This window comes from Spodoptera frugiperda, chromosome 3, assembly GCF_023101765.2.
Source record: "Spodoptera frugiperda isolate SF20-4 chromosome 3, AGI-APGP_CSIRO_Sfru_2.0, whole genome shotgun sequence".
Classification (NCBI taxonomy): domain Eukaryota; kingdom Metazoa; phylum Arthropoda; class Insecta; order Lepidoptera; family Noctuidae; genus Spodoptera; species Spodoptera frugiperda.
In genome coordinates this window covers 11,438,334-11,459,702 of record NC_064214.1, presented here as the reverse complement: position 1 = coordinate 11,459,702, position 21,369 = coordinate 11,438,334, and the positions used below count along the sequence as shown (strand labels likewise).

General features: G+C 33.0%; 2 protein-coding genes across 3 annotated transcripts in view; one reads left to right on the top strand and one right to left on the bottom strand.

Annotated features, from left to right (window-relative positions):
* LOC118273823 (uncharacterized) overlaps positions 1-15,440 on the bottom strand; it is a 103,046-nt gene extending 87,606 nt beyond the window's left edge. Inside the window, exons 1-5 of one of the 2 annotated variants that reach the window (XR_007707654.1) lie at positions 14,963-15,440; positions 11,978-12,169; positions 11,487-11,631; positions 10,099-10,232; positions 9,241-9,539 (exon numbers count right to left, since the gene is read on the bottom strand). Coding sequence is in view for 1 of the 2 variants with exons in the window: in XM_035590980.2 (XP_035446873.1) it covers positions 9,324-9,539; positions 10,099-10,232; positions 11,487-11,631; positions 11,978-12,169; positions 14,963-15,016 (741 nt within the window). In the remaining variant the exon portion in view is untranslated. Of the gene's footprint in view, positions 1-9,235; positions 9,540-10,098; positions 10,233-11,486; positions 11,632-11,977; positions 12,170-14,962 lie in introns of those variants that run through there. The other variant, XM_035590980.2, reaches the window with a different exon arrangement.
* The window catches only part of LOC118273822 (protein unc-13 homolog B), a 401,044-nt gene that overhangs the window by 133,354 nt on the left and 246,321 nt on the right, over positions 1-21,369 (top strand). The window lies entirely within an intron of this gene.

Sequence of the window (21,369 nt, the reverse complement as noted above, 5' to 3'; positions counted from 1 at the left end):
AGGAAGTTCTTACTACTATGCGAGGTGATCGTGCCTGGTGGATTTTCCTCCCAACTGTTGATCGTTGGGATTTTCTATCTATGTTTATTCGCAAATTAAACTTTACATGTGCGATGTAGGATTTATGACGTCGTCCGTTGATTTGCTTGTCGGTCGTCTATGTGCGACTTCTGTCACTTATCGTAACATGTGTTGTCACATGTTTTAAAACAAGCTTTACTTTTTATATTATATGGAACCATAACATAAAGCTACTAGGTAATATTTTAAATAACAACATTTACCATTTCAGATTAAGATGTTTGATGTTTTACCTTAGCAACAAATTAATTGAGGAAGTAAAGAAAACATCAGTAACCTTTAATGTTCTTCTTGTTAATGTAAAGTTAGCAAAATCCATGTCAAAGTCATACCATTTATTTTAATTAATCTATAATTAGGCACTTTGTCTGTCAGTCTGTCTGTCAATAAAGCTAGGTGCTATGATCAAAATATCTTTGTTTTTTGATAACGATTCTATTTACTTTGCCTTGCTTGTGCCATATACTATAGAAATATGTATGGAGCTTTAATCAAAGTTGGAAACAAAGATTATGCGGTGCAAACATCGTCGGACTCTGGCCAGTTTTAATTGCCCTACATTTAAAAGCCGTTCCATCTCCATAGATATAATTTTATTCCATTTTTTAATAGACATTTATTACATTATTTTGTTCTTGCGTTGGAATAGAATTAAATGGTCTATTAAGAATGAAATGAAATGAAAAATACATTTCAGTTTAAGTAGCATATTTTTTTTAAATATTATTTTAAATTATATAGCCAGTCCATTCACAGTTCTAATTTTAAAAATAAAAAAAGACTGTCTCATCTTAAAATAAAATGAATAAAAGTTCTCGGACGAGTCTCTTTTGTTGTCATTACTTACAGTTGGATGACTAGACGCTACAATAGGTTTTAGATTTAGATTTCAGCCATGGTCGTCCCACTGCAGGGCAAAGGCCTCCCTACCCTCCTTCCACTCCTCTCTGTTTAAAGCTTTTTGCGACCAATCCTTGGTCGTACAATAGGTATACATCAATAATATAATTATTATACTAATATAACTAGTATATTGTTATGTTATATTTATTAATAAAGCAGTTGATTAATAAATACATGTTTAGAATTTACTTAATTATGCTGTTAAATTCACATTTTGTTTTTGTAAACAGACTTCAAAACCCGACTTTCTTATAAATTACAATATAGGCTAGATGAGGCTATCTGGTTTAATACTTTTATATTTATTAATATATATAGGTTATTCTTTCATTCGATTTATGAAATGGAATGGATTGGAATGAAATGAAATGTAAATACTCAATTTTGAGCTTCATATTTTTGAAGGAAATTTCCTAATTTGATTGCGAACAATAAATATTAATGTCCAATATTCTAAATGCCAATGTTCCATCAAATTTAGTTTTGTAAACATTGACTTTGTTACATGTTGTTTTAATAATTTTGTTTGGAAAAAGAGATTGTTTGTACGAGAACTATTGAAATTGGTCTGTTTAAGCAGCAAATATTTTTTTTCGTTTGATTTAGCAACTTTTATACTTTATTCATATTGTTATTTAATAGTTATAAGTAAGATCCAATAGGTAAATAGAACGTATACAAATAGATGTTGAATTTTAAGAAATATTTCAGAAATAAATATTAAAGACTAGCTACTGCCGCACGGTTTCACCCGCTCATTTATAATTATTATCTGAACAATGATTTGAAAAAAAATAGATATTATTCTTATTTTTAAAACCTCAATCAACAACTGGGCTAAGCAGACTGACCTAAAAACAAAAACAAAATCGATGTAGACACTTCTCAATGAATTTCATTAACATATTCAGTATTCAGTGATTCACTCTAAAAGCCGGTCCGGCTGCCGGTCTGTCCGAGCATTATTCTGCGTAATTGATTGAACTCATCTCAAGTAGAACACTCCTACAACCTTCCATTACCTTTTAATATTATTATCATTAATTAATTTCTTGCACGCCGTTAAAAAGGGAATTTAGTTAGGGAGCCAGTTGTATTTTAGATCTGGGTAGTGAACGTAACTTTGCTTTGTGAAATTTGCGAGAACTTCGAAGCTGGATATTAGACAGGACCTACTTAGTCTAGGTACTTTGGCTTTGCAACTCAAAATTGGTTTTGAGGTCTATAACCACTCTAACGTCCAGCCGCGCACGGCATCCGAACCGCGCGCGACTCGCAAGTTCGTCGTAACAAAAAACCTATATAGCTACTGAACCGTAATGCCTAGAATAAAGAAAAGAATACCAAAAAAAAGATTGAAGAATACTGATCAATCTTAACGATTTTTTTAAATCTTTAGTTAATCTTTAAAATACAATAAAACGGGTTAAACATGAAACACAGAAAAAAAAACAGAATTATTTCTACCTTTTTAGAATATACGGCACAACTATTGCATATTTTATCAATAAAATATTTTTACAACAAACTAGACTCATTACCCTTTCTTTTGATGTATATATGATTATATTCGGTTAACTCTAAGTATTGTAATTAAATCGAAAGAAAACACTACTCGTAATTTTACACATCAAAAAACCTGAGGAACACATTGACATTATTATGGAATCTTCAATGAATTTAGTATATTTCTCTTTGAAAAATGTATTATTTTGCTTATTACGAAATGTATTTCGATATTTTATATACTATTGTAATGCAAAGTATGTAAAATATGTATAAACAAAACTAAAAGTGGCCAACACCAGACCGGCCATTTTTTTCGAAACAACAATCGTTTGAAGTTAAAATTAGACTAGATTTATCAGCTAAAACTGTGATATTTGTACATCATCGTAAAGCACAAATCTTCTAGTTTATTTTGATGTATAACACTTGCAAGATAAATTAAACAAAACTGTAGTATTTACGACATAATTGTTGGAACTCACAAAAACGCTTCAAAAACGAGTCAACTAACTTTAAAAATTTATATTTTGTTTGTCAAAGCATATTACAACGCCATGTCTTATTTTTTCGTCGAACAATTTATTCAGCTGTATAGATAATCAGTCAAAACTCACCAAACTAGACCGTATTTTAAACTAGAGGGAGTTAAACAGAACTCGTCACTTTGGATACTATAGTATCCATGGACGCTAGAGTGGATAAGTCCAGTAGTCTTAGTATGAGTTTGCTTTATGTTTAAAGTAATCGAAACGAGACCGTGTATGGCGCTCAACAGCGGACAATTAGAGCGCCGAAAACGCTCTCGTTTCAATTACTTTATTCGTAAAACAAACTCATACTAAGGGTACAGGAGAATGATACTATCCAATACCACTTTTGTAACTTGTAAAAAACTGTCTTCTTGTATGTATTTCTCACTTATATATTGGCACGTACTATATCTTTTAACGTAAACGAAGTACCTACAATGTCATCAAATATATCTTGACATAGCCGTTTTGCTATGTTGATACAGTCAATCTAAGCTTGAGTGTGACAGTGAATGTCTTTATACATACAAAAATTCATTATGTCGTCGTATTAGCGTTATACTGGTATCTCGTAGTATCTGTGTGTATTTCCACACACACACAGATACATACTCATGTTTTCCGTTTTCTCTGTAGACATTTTTAAGACTTCAAGTACTTAAGTCAATCTGTAGAATAAATTGTTTGAATGTAGATGAAATGAAAACGGTGTAGAATCGAGCCGTTTGGTGCTTTTTTCAATGCTCGCAATGGGTTCCCCAATAGAAGTAAAACTATGACTTATCAGTCTGACAAAATCTATGTTTACTTGGTTGTTTATTACCGACGTTTCCATTCATTGCCGATCCACAGATTTATGTAAACTCCATTCTATCCTACAATTAAGAAGTCTTATGTTTCACGTACTCAGCAAGGTTTGAAGATCTAATTTCAAATTCATAACATCTTAACATTAATTCCTATTTGAGCAGCTAAAGTGATTCTGTGTACAAATGCGTAGGTCTTAGTAAACTATCTTGTATAGTAATCTCGTTATTTATTCCATCTACTCGGATTGAAATGTATGTTGACTGAAATGTTTCGATTAAATGATATAAAACCGACCTTATTTACTCAATATAATTTTATAAATTATTATACTAACAAAACTGGTTACTGATTAAAATATCAAACCCAAAAAAGTTGTTGAAATTCGGAATTGAGTATATATTTACCGTTACGATAACAAAAGAGTTTTGAGAGAATAAATAACATTACGAAGCCCTTAAAAAATACATTCAATTTTTCCTTTGTTTTACATTGCTCGCGGCTGATTGCGGGAAAGGCTTCCCAAGTGGACGTATCCCATTTTTATACGTATACAAATTAAGTTGGTAATTCTTTTAGTTCTCTTTTCTTTCTGGCTCTACCGCTGTTCTTTGGAACTCGTATAATAGCGCAGCGGCGGCCGTCGCCTGCAGAAACCTCAGACGCCTTTGAACCCGATCACCTCATTAGTCCAGCTCACTTACTCCATACATACGCACATACGAAACTACGCGTTCCCGCTCAGTCCGTTAACAGACTTTGTTGCGTACGCACCCCTTCATAGAAATCAGAAGAAATTCGAAAGTTTGGTTCGGGGTACAATAACATTGCGCAAGCGATGGCGGCGGAAACTCACGAGGACGCGATAGCGACATCCTGCGGGCGACCGTGGCCCTATTGATATCACCTATCACTCGTTTGTATGCAAATTCTTCGTGCAGGTGTTAACGTTCAGTGTTGTTGTTGAAGTTGATGTGACATCACACGTTCGTACAATGTTCCGGAGCAGGAAAGGGCAGGCGATCAGCGAGGCTGATGTCCGCCGGGAACAAGCGCTCGGATACCAAAACCGGTCGAATGTCAGCGGTTCGCGCCTCCGCGTCCGTCGCGGGTCGAGTTTGACGGATTTGGATAAGTTGCGTTGTGGGGGAGGATCCAGCGGGGGTGGTTCCATTGGGGATTTGATGAACATGTTCAGTGGTAGTGTGAATTCTGTCGGGAGTGATACTTTGGTGGCTAGGACTGTGCCATTGGAGACTGTTCGTCGCAATGTGCCTCCTGTGTCGGCCCCGCCGTCGCGCCCGCCTTCGTCACCGCACATCCATGTGTCCAGGCCCGTAGGTCCGCTGACGATGGCTCAGCGCACGCTAAGATTTAGCCGACTGCTGAAGTACCAACCTTGTTCCGCCGACGTTCTTATTACTTTGGTGAGTGGCACCACTTACGTTTTATTATTATGGATTTATTGACTCGACTAATAAACCTTCATTTGTAATATAGAGTTTACGATAGAATTCTTTGTGATTGAATGTTGAAAAGGGAATTTTTACACAATAAGTTTTCCAAGCTTTACAAGTATTATTATTATCAGTCAAGTGCACATTTTTATCGGTCGTGAAAGCTTGTCAAATAGCCCTAGCAGAGGATAATTGCGTTATTTTGCCATTATCAATTGATCAATTTGATATCATTTGACACTATCTCGACAATGTGTTACTTTGATAATGACGAGGGATTTTCTCGAAAATTTTAATATGACTGGGTGAAAATATTGTTAAAATGATATTTAGACGCGATGAAGTAGGTTAGGAAAGTTCATTGACCGCCTGAAGATAACATTTAGTTTAAAATATCGTATAACCTGTGTTTAATGGCTGGTGGTAACAATTTATAGAAGCAATTAGAGTATACAATACATCTTGGTTCATGACGTATATACAATACAGTGCATAATGCATTGCATATTAATATTAAAATACATGGTATAGTTTCTTGTAAAATTTGTAAATAAATAAATTTAAACCATAGATGAATAACATTTTGTCATAGTTGTTAAAAGTGAAGTTACTTATATTATGCGAATTATGCTATGAGTATTTATTAGTCAATTTTCGAGTCCCAACTGTAAATAACTTATTAATATTTTTAGAACTAAAAATGTAGATATAAAAATAGAAACAGATTTAGAACAATATAACTACAATTCTTGGAATATTTTCCTACGCAAGCAATCATACAATGTTATCTAAATGACGTCCGTTCGATTCCCAAGTGTATTAATTTTGTCGAGTTACACAGAAGCCTAGAAACTGCATTTCAAAAATGCCAAACGTAATTAAACCTTATTCCAATAGTAATAAGGATGATTTTCGCACATTAATAGACAGCTGTTAACTACTATTTTATTAACTACATTTTTGCCATTATCTGCCAGTTAAATTGAACAGAAACTTTAATTAATATATTTCTATTACTGAAGTTATTTTATGTTAAGTTGTACATGTGTATCTATTTTCAATTATTACTATTTAAGATCTGAGTTAGAATATTAACCAATTATTCTACTATATCAATAGACTTTCAATAATTAATTTTAATAATCAACAGTCTACATCTATGTCATTTGTAATAGTCTTGTACATAGGCGTAGTCAGGTTTTAGTTTCGGGAGGGGTTCAAGAAAGTCAACCCATTAAATGTGTGACAAAAAAAAAAATTCAAAACAGATTCATAGGTAGTCATACAAACCTTTGCCAAACGGGGATGCTACTATGCTATATAATACAAAAATAACGCTCTGTAATGTCTAGGTCCGCATATTTCGGGGGGGGGGAGGTTTGTTTGTTTGGTTTTTTTAACAACCCAACCCCCCCCCTGGCTATGCCTATGGTCTTGTATAAATATAGAAAACGACATTATTTTTTTATTATACACTAAGGCGTCTTATTTTCCTTATGATTGACATATTTGATTATGTATTTAGTAAACGGTCTTGAATAACCAAAATTTCCTAACTCGTTCGTTACGTTGCCATCGTGGCGAGAAGGTGACAGAGTAATAAAAAGAAGACATGAAATAGACAGAATTAATTTAGGTATACATGTAATAATTTCCAGATTCTTTTTATTGTATCTAACTTATCCGGTGTCTATAATACTTAGGCAGTACTGATACTATAAAAAACTAAATATACAATTCTTTAAATAAAAAGTCCTTATTTTTGCTTCAGGCTTCAGCTGCTTTGCAAAGTAAGCAATTTATTTTGATTCACTCATGAAAGTAGCGAAGAGGTGTTTTTTCTGAGTGTAAATCTAATTGTCGCGTTCGAGGACATGTTTTTCTGGTTGAATGTATGTCTAATAAGATAGAAATGAAACTGGGAAATTCTTCAATGATGTAGCACTTATTAGGGTATTCTAAATGTATCTGCCACGGCTTTAATGGGAGGTAGTGTTGTGTTTGAAGATTACAATAGTGAAGCAATTTCGTACCCCGGACCAGTTAATTCAATTTGACAACATAAAGAAGTTAAATATCCATTGACTCTACTCTGCATAAAGTGGTTCACAAATACGCACGATCAGAGAGTATAACACTATATTTGAAATCTCAGATTACCTAAGTCTAGAATTTAAGATCTAATTTGTAAAATAGTTTCTGAGACTAGACTAGACTGATACTAGATTATGGTATGTTTGAAGTACTTCAAAGCCATGTCGAGTGTACATATGAAACTTTCATGAAAGTTTCATATTGAATTTGGGTGAACTAGGTATTTGACAAACAAATTAATGAAAAAATAATTTTCTAAGTATATATAGATAGTAGTATAGGATAGTAATGATTTGCAAACTGTCAGTGATTTGAAAACTAAACTAAACATATTTACAGAACGGTACGGTATATAGAATTAAAAAAATATCGTTATTTAAAAAAATAATGAAATATGAGTTTTAGTGTTTCTGTACTCCATTATAAAAGTACAATTTCGTACACGACAACATTGGTTAACAAACCACTCAAACTATACAAAGAGGGCGTTGTTGCCACTACATTGGCTGGAAAACTCTGAAGTAGGTTCTACAGGGCTGCTTAGCTAGTTCAACCCGCATAAACTAGATGGCGTTACTATGTTAGCTTTAGGTTTTGATACGATGTACTTTCTAATTTAGCTGTATCGCACATAAAATACTTTTATTTTCTGCAATGAAACTTATTAATAAAACGTGTTAGCAATATTAAAATGGGTTTTTGATCTCATGATTAATAATTTTCCTGACATCATGGAAACTTGTTTTATAAACTACCAGTTAAATAAGTCAGTACATCTAAACATTAACCATTTCCTTATGAATACTGCCAATAATCTGCATCTACTTTCGTAATAATGAAACTGCAATGTCGATGACCTATTTCACTTGGCTCAAGAAATACAGTCCAAGTATATGTATGTATGTGTTGAAATTCAATGAATCGAATCATTGAATAGAATCGAAAGCAATGCATAAGGAAGTAGTGACGTCACCAACTGGTCGAGATTTCATGAATTTTCAACTAGTCTACTATTTTATTTGAATAGTTAGATTTCGATTAGAGACTTACATTAGAATGAAATAAATTGTAAACTATTGCCTATCAGTTTTTTTTTATTTAAAAGATGAGGTTGATACTGTTTAACTTACACCCTTAAGACGTATAGTAACAGTATAAAAATGTATGACAAGAGCATGGACCAAGAGTTGGTGGAGAACTAATATAGTAGATAGAAATGAAAAAACAGAAGTAACAGTAATTTGCTAAGTTTCGATAGAAATGTAATTTATCACAAGTCTAGAAGCATAAACGATATATTATACAAAGACGATAGTCATAATCAATGGGAAGCAGGTATACCGCATGAGTAAATAAAAAACCAAATAAAATGTAACCTTTATTTATTCAATACCGTATATCTCATCAATATAAGATAATTAAAAATAAATTCACTACAATTTAATAATTTGAATGTTAATAGAACACACGTTATTTACATTTTGATTAACCCATACAAATCATCAATCATACAAAGGATTGCCATTTTGTTAACTTCAATTTAATACCAAGAATAAACTGTTTTAATCTCCATTAATGTACATTTCCATTAAAAACCCTATAAAACGTCGTAAAACTACTCTTTAATAATGGTAAAGTAACTACAACGTTCAATTATTATAAACTCCATATTTATAAACTGCTTGTAACTTAAAAATACAGTAAATCTTGGCAACGATATAACTAAAGTAAAATGTATGCATTATAATGAAAAATTCTTGTCTACACTACCTAACGACCAAAACTAAGAACTGATCACCAAAATTTCTAAATCGTTTTTGACTATATTTCAATCAGCCTAAAGTCGAAATTCCATTGCATTTAGATCAGTTTTTAATTTGAGCCATATATCATTGAGTAACATAAAAATGGGCAACCCTATCGGAATCAAGTACGCAACATATCAAGCATATTTCTTCATAAACTTGAGTAAATATTTCAGTTTTGGCATTTCTATGTTGTGGATGCATCTGTTGAAGTCTCCGATGACCTTGACGGAGTGTGTCATCATTCTAGAGATGATATCTTTGAGACACACACTTAGGTCTGATACTTCTTTGAAGCCGTGGATTGCTATTTCGGCCATCACCACCGGGAACGGTGATGTTTCGTATAAGAACTGCAAGAAGAAATATACAACTTGTATTATAACTAAAGATATTATTATCCTAAAGTAAATGGCGTCCTAGGCGATTTACTAACCATGTAAATAGAAACTATAAGTTCTAAGTTTTATCAAATTACATTTTCAACACTTTTACAGATATTCTTCTGATACTACAGTACTAACTTCCTACTACAGTAACATCTAATGTAATAATTCAATTTTCAGCTCTTGCAAATTAGGATTCTAAAGCATCATTTTGCTCACTCAATATTCCGGAGCTAGCTAGCGTCTTGGCAAGAATCAAAAGTAGTTCAAACTCAATTCGTTGGATCACGTATCCAGTTTCTTCCCAAGTAGTCTCTTGAGGAACATGATTCTAAACTAGCTGTGTAGTATCTATTTATTTGGGTGGTGTTTGAAAACTCAACGATGATAGGAAACTTGAGTATTTTAAGCCATAAAAATTGCTGTTGGGGGCTTAGACTTAACCTTGACTTACAAAAGTTTTGTAACCATTTCGTCGTTTTAAGATTTTATATTATTAATTCGATGTTATGTATGTGATACTTACAACAGTCCTCTCAAGATCTTGACTCTCATGGGAACAGTTTCCACCAACTTGCTGTTGTTTCTGGCATTCAAATAACTTTGAAGCTGAATACTTCTTCAAATTCTCCAATGTTTCGAAGTGAACTTGGAGTTTTTCTGTAAAGAAGGCATTGTTTAAACACGATATTCAATAAGCCTCTTTACGTTACATTATTATTAAAACTTTGTCAAAGTAACTTTCACTTTCATTATTTTGAACTCCTCTGTTTGCAATTAATCTTCGAGTAACTAACGTAACATAACAAACCGTATAGATTTTACTATGACATAGATCGACTGTTATTATAACTGAGTGCTAGTTTGTTTTGGCACTACCTGCATAGTCACTAACGGATATATTGACGTTGATAAACAAGGAACGTTGTCCCAAAATAATACGGACGTATGTATGTAGGTTGACAAAGCCGGCGGCCAAACCGTAAACAGTTTAGATTTAAAGTAAACAACATCGTTTTACTGGCAACGTATTTACTTATTTAACTTTCCTAAAATCCCTTTTCAATAAATAGCGGATGTTTGGAGAGGATTTTCTGTGTCCACTAAGTAGCATTTATTAATACTTATGTAGTTTTTCAATGTGGTATTTCGATTTTGGTATATATACACATTTAATTAAATCGATTAAATGTTTGATTGTTTGTACATCATTTACCTCTTTGAAAAACTCAAAGTCAATTCAAAATGATATGCAAATACTACTGAATAACTATATTATATCTAACAAACAGTATTAAGTAAACATATTAATACTCATAGAGGTCCAATAAAAGTCACTAGTAAGCAATTTACTGCCTTAACTGCATCAAAGAGAATGGATATTGGTCAGTGCCAGCATAATCGATTCTACGACAAACAGGAAGCCTGATTTAACTGAGCTCGACCGCGCATTCATTAAGTCCAAACTACAACACAGACTACGTACACAATAACATTGGATCGTACGGAAGGTTGGATATCACCTATATTATAGAGGAAGTGGAAAACTCCATTGTAGTTTACAACTACTATTATTAACAAAAACTTCCTCAAATGAAGTATAGTAAATATTTTGATACTTTTCGAAAGCATTCGAAGTAGTTTACACTATCAAAATTAAAGTACTGTGGTCGTTTGCCTATCTTAATAAAATTTAACAGACACAAAATATTCGGTACACAGGACTTCGTTACATAACCAAACCCTTTCAGTTCCTCTAGAGAATTACATCCGATTCTAACCCTGGCGTACCCCAAGGAACTATCTTTGGTCCTTTTCTAAAATTGGAACCCAAAATGTTTCATGGTATTTACTGGACAAAGGATATTAAAATAAATGGAATTAGTTGATTTTATATATAGAAGGTTAACATACCTGGTAATCTCTGTACTCTTTGGTAGCCGAGCGCCAGGCATAATGTGACATTTTCGTCCGCCAGCTGCAAATTTTCTCCGAGCAGCTTAACTATGCTCTCTTTGCAATACGTTCCGTTCCGAGGCTTACGGTCGTGTATTATCACCTAGGGAAGCATAAAATGGTCAGCTGTAATCGGATGAACGCTTGCACCAATTATTGAAAAGCATTCAAAAGTGTAAGCTTGAATTTTATTGTCGGAATTTTGAATGGGTTAATTGCAGCTTTGAGTCACGTTTTCGTTTGAACTTAGAAAACGAACGATGAAATTAAGGGAAAACAGTATTATTTTAATCTCATTTCGTTATTTTCATTTACTAAAAAAAATTTTTTTAGGAAACAAGTGTTAGATTTTTCTAGGTAAACATTTTGATAATATTTTTCTCATAACAGCTCTAGAGAATGATTCATCTGCAACACTAATGTAATAAAAATTATACTAAAACACATACCTGGAAGTACAAAGAGATTTGTTCGAGGTATACAGTCATGTAGTTAATGGCTTTATCTGCCTCATTCTTCATTAGTAGTTTTATTTGGGACACGAGCGTGTCCATATCCTCTCGGGATTTCTGTGTTCGGACCTGAATGTCCGCAATCAGTGCTCGGTAGCCATTTATTAGGTTATCTTGGAAATCTGTCGTCTGTAAAATAAAGGGGATGTTTATTTAGATATTTCGCTTTGGTTAGTTTTAATTTGTTGATTAGAGAAACTGCAGTATTGTGTAGATTGGTCTTATTAGTTTAGTCGATTCATGTACTTAGATGTAAACGTGATTTATGAAATGTGAAACATACCGTTCATAAATAAGAAATGCTTTAACACAAACATCTCATTATTTAAGGAGATAATATTAATAACATTTGTATTGTATGTTTAAACATTATGAATATGAGAAAATATTATACAAAGAGTACGGAACAATCGGTTTGTATATCAAACAATTCCGTTATAAGGCAATTTTCCTGTTTATTCGATACAATTCATTATACATTATATTGTTTGAAGTAAGAATCTGTTTATAATGATATCGTTTGCGAGTAAACATATCTCCAATTGAATATTCTACATTTCATAATGGCTTGTCTTGATTAAATTATAAATAATGCCAACATATCAAGAATTTATCATCATCTTAGATAATAACCACATTCCATTGCCTTCTGAATGGCCTAGCAATGAATAACATTTCTAGGATTGTTATAGCTAGTTTCATTCAAAAACAAACTGTAAAGATTTACCCTCAGTTATACATATGTTAGTAGTATTGCAATTAAAAGCAACTTTAGAATTTTATACAAGTCACATTCGGATTTCATGATTTTGGCCCTACTTATGAACCGACATGGTCACATTGGCCGTTGAACAAAAGAAAAGTGTAAGAGCCTGTATCAATAAATCCTTTGATTAACAAATAACGAATCAATAAGCATCGTAATAGAGAATCTGATAACAGTCTTTATAGTTCACTTGGTCACTTGTTAACGATTTTCGTCGCCTATTTACAAAGTGATAACGTTAATTAGCTATTGTTCTGCTAATCTCCATTCTGTTTCATAGTTTCACGGTTAGTGGAGTAAAAAGTGTTAATTTACTTGAAAACTCGTGTTGCATGCACGGGTTATATAATGACGTCACGACATACGACGATGTTCGAGGCGTCAACATGATCAATTTGCTCATGAACAAGGATATGCATTAACAGATTAGTGTTCTAACATCGATGGCTATAAGTACTTTATTATGTTCTGGCAAGGAATTTCAAAGCCACAGGTTGAGAATAGGTACTTTTTGTTTGACCAATTTAGAGTAAAATCTTGTGATATACAGATGTATATTTGTATTCATAGTTTTACAATTAAGGAGTTAAAACTGAAAAATCGATATATGTGTGAGTAAGTCAATAACATCGAATAATACTTTTTATTAAATAATTATGTCTCAAGAAAGTTATAATAAAAAAAGATGTTATATCTTTTTTGATCTGTTTCGCTAAACGTGACAACTTATATTGTACACTTACTAATGGCATAATAGGCAACATGAATGTACTATACGAACTATTTTGAGGGAATTGAGGGTACACCTCGGAATGGTTATTTAAGCCTAAAGATATTGTTATGTTCAGTGACCTGTGGATCTTAGTAATGACTTCTTTGATGCCTGAAAATCCCTAGGCTGCCTTGGGAGTCTAGCTGTAACTAACGTAACTAAGGACATTGTTACACAATGTCTGGATAGTTGCTATCTACCAGATAAACATAAATATACAACGGTATTTGTATGAATTATCATTTTTTTTGAGGGGGAAAATCATCGAATGACTTCTCTCGCCTTGGGTGAGGCGAGAGGGAGTGTCAGACTCTTACTGACTAAAAACCACCCCGTTCCTTTTCCTGCTTTGAGCCGGAGTCCCAGTAACCTGTTACCTTGACCGCAGCTCCAGTTCGGGCATCAGCCCTATGGGTATGTGATATCTGGCGTATACATTATTTCGGGTACTTATACGAGAGACATGAAACAGGGCCCTACAAATTTTACGAAACAAAGATTGTGATAATAATCAAACCACAGCATAATTTACACCATTATGCAAGCAGAACTATGTTCCCTATTCAAATTTAAAATGTTTGTTTTCGTTCTCATTGACGTAATGCAACTTTTTTACGGAAACTTTTTTAAATCGTTTCCACTCGTCATTAACGCTGAGGCTTTTAATACTCAAAGTCGTGAGTAACAAGCGGAGTTAATGAAGCGGGACTCGTGAAGTTTATTTAAAACGGCATATTTTTTATTTACCTTGAGAAATAATGCAAAATATGTTATTTTTATTACACGAAGTATGTAAACAATAAAGATTTACTTGACTGTAATAATATATAGTTCACATGGTTTTATTAATGAGCCATTCAAGCTTTTTTACTAGATAGTTGCCTCATCACATCACATCATCATATAGGCTTTTTCTTACACGGAGATGGTTTGAGCATTAATCATCAGCTTGTTTAAAGCGGGTTGGCGGTTACAAACTTATAAATAGAAATTATAAGATTAGTGGTGTCTAAATATTTTTAGAAAGTACATATATAGTTGGAAAAAGTGGTCTAATACAAACAGCAATTTTGATCTGAAACCTGTTCCTAAAACCTGTGATTGCAATCCCTGTACTGTAAAATCTATTACAAGCAATATTCTACGGAAGAAAATACTTAATTGAATTCAGTAAAATGTAAACTTGATTTCAACCGTAGTAAGAAACAATTTAACTTTTAAAAACATTTATACCCTCATAAATAGCCTGTACCATAAGTATGAGTTTGCTTTACGTTTAAAATAAATGCCGGCTCGAATAAACCAACCAATCAGAGCGCCGAACGCGCTGCCGTTTGTCGTGTTGTTCGTTACCTAAATTACTTTATAATATTAAAAGACTTACCTGTAAAGTAATGACGATGGAGATCGCAAATACGAAAATAATCCTGCGATACATTTCCTTTCTTCAATATCACATCCCGTAATCAACTATTTTCACATAACATTTTATATTTGGCTAAATAAAAATAAAAAATAATTTGTTCAACCTCCAATCCAATTTTTGTTGTATGATTACTATTATATTAATAATAATTATTAATATACGATTAAATGATTTTTTTATTTTAATTATTTATTATTGGAAGCGTGGGGCAATGTTGACTGTATGGTACTCTTCGCTCAACTGGTTGTTTAGCTGCCAGTAATGTTTTGCTTAACGGCGTCGATTACTTCCAGGCTTGTTATGATTCTGCTCAAAACTGTATTGGACCGATGACTCCTTCGTTCACTTTAGTTTATGATACAAAGCCAAATTGTTTTATTGTTATCGGTATTGTAGGGTACCGTACGATTAATCGGTTTAAAATATTAATAAACGATTAACATTTACAATTAACAGTTATGTTGTAATTCATAAATTTAATTTCTAATTTTAATGCAAATCAAATTGGTCTATAATATCAATTAACTGATTAAAAAAATGTTGCGAATTAGACCAAAACACACGTGGTTCCCTGTCTAAAACATAAAGACAAATAATGAGGTGTTATTACCTGGGTATGACATTTTGAGTTAAAAAATGATTGTTTCATAATATTGACAATACCAACTTGTATCCTGTTTTATGTCTGTTTTGTCTATCCTGTTTTAGGTGTAATGTTCTTTTATACAACAACATAGGTTACTACTGGTACGCTTACTTTTACCTTTGAGGCTATATTTGTAAATAAATCATTAAGTGTTTCGGTTTACGTAGTAAAAAGTGCTAATCAGATTTCACTTAACGTAAAATTCTTCTTTTTGTTTTGGTGCCCTCTTCCTACGTAAGTAAGTAAGTGTAAGAGTGCTACCTGCAATATAGAAATTGCCATGAAGCAAGAACAAAGGAGATGCCATAATGTGATCGTGACAAAACAAAACAAATGGCCTTGCCCAATAAATATTATAAGATAAAAGATGTAAATAGGCTATAAACGCTCAGAAAGTAGCACATTAAAATTTGGACAATTGACAAGGTATTTGTAGTATGGGACTGCATGTTGGAAAATACAGAGGAGCGTGGTTTGTGTTACGCATTATGTTAAAGAGAAATCCAGTTATGACATCTCTTTGTATTTGTTCCATGGAAATTGCTGCTCAATGCGGTGACATGGTACTGTAGGATGATCCTTCATCCACATAGCTAAAATCTCTCGTGATATGTCTCAAAGAAAATTAAGTTTTCTAGTTCTAATAGGAGATAATTGTATATGTACGGAACGCGGATGTGTTTTGTTTATAATTTCAATTTCTTCCACAATACACAAAGAAAATAAACAATAATACTTTGTCTAATGCCATCCATTCATAAGATTCCATTCAGACCTTTGACGCGATACAATAAAACAATTAATTTATTTATAAATGCTTCTCATTGCTACGCGGAAGAAAAATCTCATTCTATTTAAAATAACAATTGGACATCCAATTACTTTGTAAGTACATAATATTGATATTTACTACAGAAATCTTTGAATAATTTGGAGCATAGTATGACAAAAATCTGTGTTGTTTACTATTATCACTGTATGATATTTTATATCTTAATCTACCCCGTCCCTACTTCACTCTTGATCTTTCTAGCTTATTTGATAACAAGCTACTGCCAGCGGCTTCGGCCGCGTTCCCGTAGGATAAAAAGTATCCTATCACCCAAGTCAGCTCATACCCTGTCTGTATACGAAATTTCATCAAAATCCGTTAAGTAGTTTCAGCGTGATTGACGGACAAATATCCAAACAAACTTTCACATTTATAATTTTAGAGTGACAGTAAAAAACTAATTATCCGATCCCAAAGTTTGGCACTTAGTAACATATTTTAGCGATTCATTTTTTATTTATTATACATATTAGAATAATCCACATTAAATTTTACGTCACAGAATAGTATTTATAAATTAATAAACTTTTTGTCACAGATTCAAAGATCATGAATCATTTCTAAAAGTAATTTTCGTTTCGCGTTTCGCTTGGACATTTTCAAGAGATTGATAAAAGTAAGAAATTGATTGGTTAGAGTGAATGAAGTGATCATCAAAACAAGGGAAGACAGCTGTACTGTTTACTAACACCTTTCCAGTACGATTTCCCCTACAATCAGTTGTGTGTGTTAAGAAAAAAAAACTACTTAACAACATCAACAGACAGTCCACGTACAGATGTGATAACCCATTGCTGCACTTGTTATCTTTTACATAAGAGTAAAAGACAGGTTGAGGATCGCAGTTTAAAGGGTTCAAGTTTATTAGAGAGCGCATTTTTTGAGGGCGGAAAAACATCGAATGGCTTTACCCGCCTTGAGCGAGGCGAGAGGGAGAGTCATAGTCTTACTGACTAAAAACCATCCCGTTCCTACTCCTGCTCTTCAAGCCAGAGCCCTTAACCTGCTAGGTAATCCGCAACTCCGGGATTAGATTATAGAGTGCTGCTGTTTGGTCTCCATCAGAATTAATAGTTCTTTAGTCAGCTCTTATGATAAATGTGTTCAATAAATAACTAATCATACAAGTAAATACATTCATGTCATTACAGTGAAAAACATTAAATGAAATCATTAATTACAATATAATTAATGACTCCCAAATGCATAAATATTTATTAGAATAAATCATCGCTACCCCAGCTGTTCTAATTTATCTATTCTCTAAAATATTAATTTCAAAAAGAGAACTACAATTTATGCCGCATTTTATGCATAGAAATTTATGTGAACCACAGACTAATAATATATGGTCGCATACAGCCACTGGAACTATGTGATATCGGCAGTCTAGGTAATAAAGAGAAAAGACAATGTACAGTTACTTCCCCACAGACATAGTTTATGGCACACAATATATTAATGTGGCTTCTAAGAAATAATGACGGTCTTTAGTTAGCTACAAAAGTCGTAACTTTGAAATATACCATCATTTCATAGGTTTTATATGTATTTTCATTGTTTTATTGTTAAAATATCATAATTGCATAACAGAAAGAATTAAAACATGAGAAAAAATTATGTTCTGAAAACCGAAACGAATTATTTTTGTACAACGCCATCTATTGGAATTTCCCCAGATTAGCGAGAGAAAGCTAAGTGAGTTTTTCCTAAAAATGTTACGATGTGAAAGTATAGATGGAGTTACTGTCGCTGTTTCGTAGCTTTGTACGGAAATCAAGCAACTGATTTATTTTTCAGACTTTATCGGGAAATGTAAATGATTTATCAATTGTTATTTAAAAGTGTACCATAAAATCTCACAATTTAGAATTTTCCAATATCATCGCTCGACATTTTTCGTTAACCATACCAAAAATTCCATACATTTTCAATTCGAAATATTTTATCGCTTCACAGCTTTTCCGTAAATCGTAGTTGCGATTTCGAGATATCGTGATCATGAATTGCAACGTACTAGGATTGCGATTCAGTTTGTGAGTGGTTTATTGCGTTCCCTTGTATTATGTACTGAGTTTAATATCAGTGCTCTTGTCTAAGCGAGACGAGGGTGAAATAGCGAATAGCAGTTTCGCTAAAAGAGTAAGGGCGTGTGTACATTTGTAGACACTTCCTTTCTATTTTTGAGACGTATTTTTCTTTTCGTGGCTATATTTGGTAATACCTTAAAGAAAAGTGCGTCTTCCTTTATAAAAAAGTATCTGTGACTCTTCTAGTATTGCGGATGTCCAAGTTTGCTCATTTGCCCCTTATTCCATAAAAAATATACATTATTTCGGCAGAATTATGTTTTTCTTAATAAACATGTCGGTGCATTTTTTAGGTTATACGATTCTATTAGTCATTCCTGTGGTTTTATGATCAGTGCGCATTTTATTAAGTACGGTACATACCAATACATGACTTGTATTTTAAATAATGCTTATAGATTTTTTAACATTCCGAGTCTTTGAGCATTGAAGAGATTTTATAAATATAGGTACATTTGCACGATTCTTGAATGAATGGAAAATAAAAGAACGTAGCATATTGTAGTTTGATTTGAAATAAAAAAAACATCTGATTATTTTTATATGCAGTTAGTTGGTGGTTTTAATTTTATTTTAAAACAGACTAAACTCCGTAAATATACAGTTCTAGTTTTATTTAAATTGATCCTATTTTGTTACCGCACATTTGCATTTATCTAGAATGCAAATTTCATTAGAGAACCGAAGCGGAGCAATACTCAAGCTATTTCTGTGCATAAAATAATACGCTTATATAGAAATTCCGTGTGTTAATTGAATATTTAAATATTTAATTTACCTTACATGTGAATTTGGAGGGTCAAAATTGAAAATAGATAGGCTACGTTCCTACTCCTGCTTTTTGAGCCGGAGCCCCGGTAAATCCGCTAGGTAGTCCGCAACTCAAACCAAACCAGTAGTTTCGGTTATAACCGCTTTCCAACAAAACAAAATCTTCAGCTTTTTATTATAAGATAACAAATAATTGTAAAACATCTTCTCATCTATTAAATTATAATGAAAGTTTAAGAGGCACATTCCAGTGGTAATGAGTTTTCATCTAAATCTTTTTGGACAAAAATCTCAGACAAGTAAAACGAATTGTCAGACTGTTCTAGGCTTAAAATACAGACAGATAGTAAAAAATAAAATCTAAAGACCTAATTTAAATGCTTTCAAACAACAATTTTATAAATGGCCGACAATTAGATGAATACCTCGTTCAGTTTAATTTCCGCTATCCAATTTATTTAATGGTTTCCAACGATGCCCTTTCCTATTTATTTAAAAGCGTAAAAATTACATTTTCTGTATATTTATTACATTTGTTCTCAATTAGTAATGGAACGAAGCGTTATTACTGCAGCAGATGGTTCGACACTTAGATTGTGTAACGTTTATTATTTTCGTTCTTAATAAAGGACAATTGTGTTTTTGGTTCAGCCAAAAATCTCATTCTTAGTACTTGGGAATAGGATCACTGTAATTATTAAGCTGATAACACTATTGGTGAAAAGTCAGTATTATATTGTATTACTAGTTTCTGCCAGCAGATTTCTCCGCGTCCCCGTGTGATAAAAAGTATCCTATCACCTAAATCAGCTCATACCCTGTTTGTATACCAAATTTCATCAAAATCCGTTCAATAGTTTCAGCGTGATTGACGGACAAAAATCCAAACTAACAAATTATTACATTTATAATGTTTGTGTGATAAACCTCTGTAAACCCTTTTTATCCATCTCAGATGACATGTTGCTATATATTTTGTTTTGGGGTCCAAAAATGCTTATTTATTTCTCTGGGATGTATTGGGATTCATTGCTTTGGTATTTTTTTTATCAAATACAATGAGAACCCGTTGACAATGCTGTTAAGTGACAAAATACAACTGAGTAAATCAACGTATTCATTTTATTTCTACAATCTCTAAAACACACTCATATACAACATATAAAACATTAGCGACATATGACATCAGTGCGAATTGCAATTCCGATACAATAGTAACAGTTCAGTAAAATTTTTGAAAAAATTATTCTAAATCAGATGCAAAGATTTTTTAATAGAAATAAATTATTGCATGGTAACCAGTTTGGATTTACAAGGGGTCGTTCAACAACTGATGCCGGTGTTGAACTTCTTAATCACATATATGACGCGTGGGAGGACTCGGGGGACGCATTGGGTATTTTTTGTGACTTATCCAAGGCGTTCGATTGTGTCCTTCATGAAACACTGATCGGGAAGCTATCCCATTATGGAATGCGGGGCAACTCTCTGGACCTACTTATCTCTTACTTGAGTAATAGAATTCAGAGAGTTGAGATTAACGGGAAAATTTCTGCCGGGTCTGTTGTTAGGATGGGTGTTCCGCAGGGGTCAATTCTCGGTCCGTTTTTATTTCTTATTTATATTAATGACTTACCTTACCTTGTAAAGGATCACCATGGGATAGTACTGTTTGCTGATGATACCTCTTTATTATTTAAACTCAAACGTGGACAAGTAGTCAGTGATCATGTAAATAGTGCTCTCTCAAAAATAGTACGCTGGTTTAGTGCCAATAACTTGCTACTTAATGAATCAAAAACTAAATGCATTAAATTCACAACACCAAATGTTAGGCATGTCAAAACCAGCGTGCTAATCAAGGGCGGGGAGTTGGACCCTGTAGATTCAGCTATCTTTTTAGGTATAACCCTAGACGCTAAGCTACAGTGGGCCCCACATATAGATAAGTTGTCGAAAAGGCTCAGCTCAGCAGCATATGCCGTTAAAAAAATTAGAAATTTAACTGATGTAAATACAGCGCGTC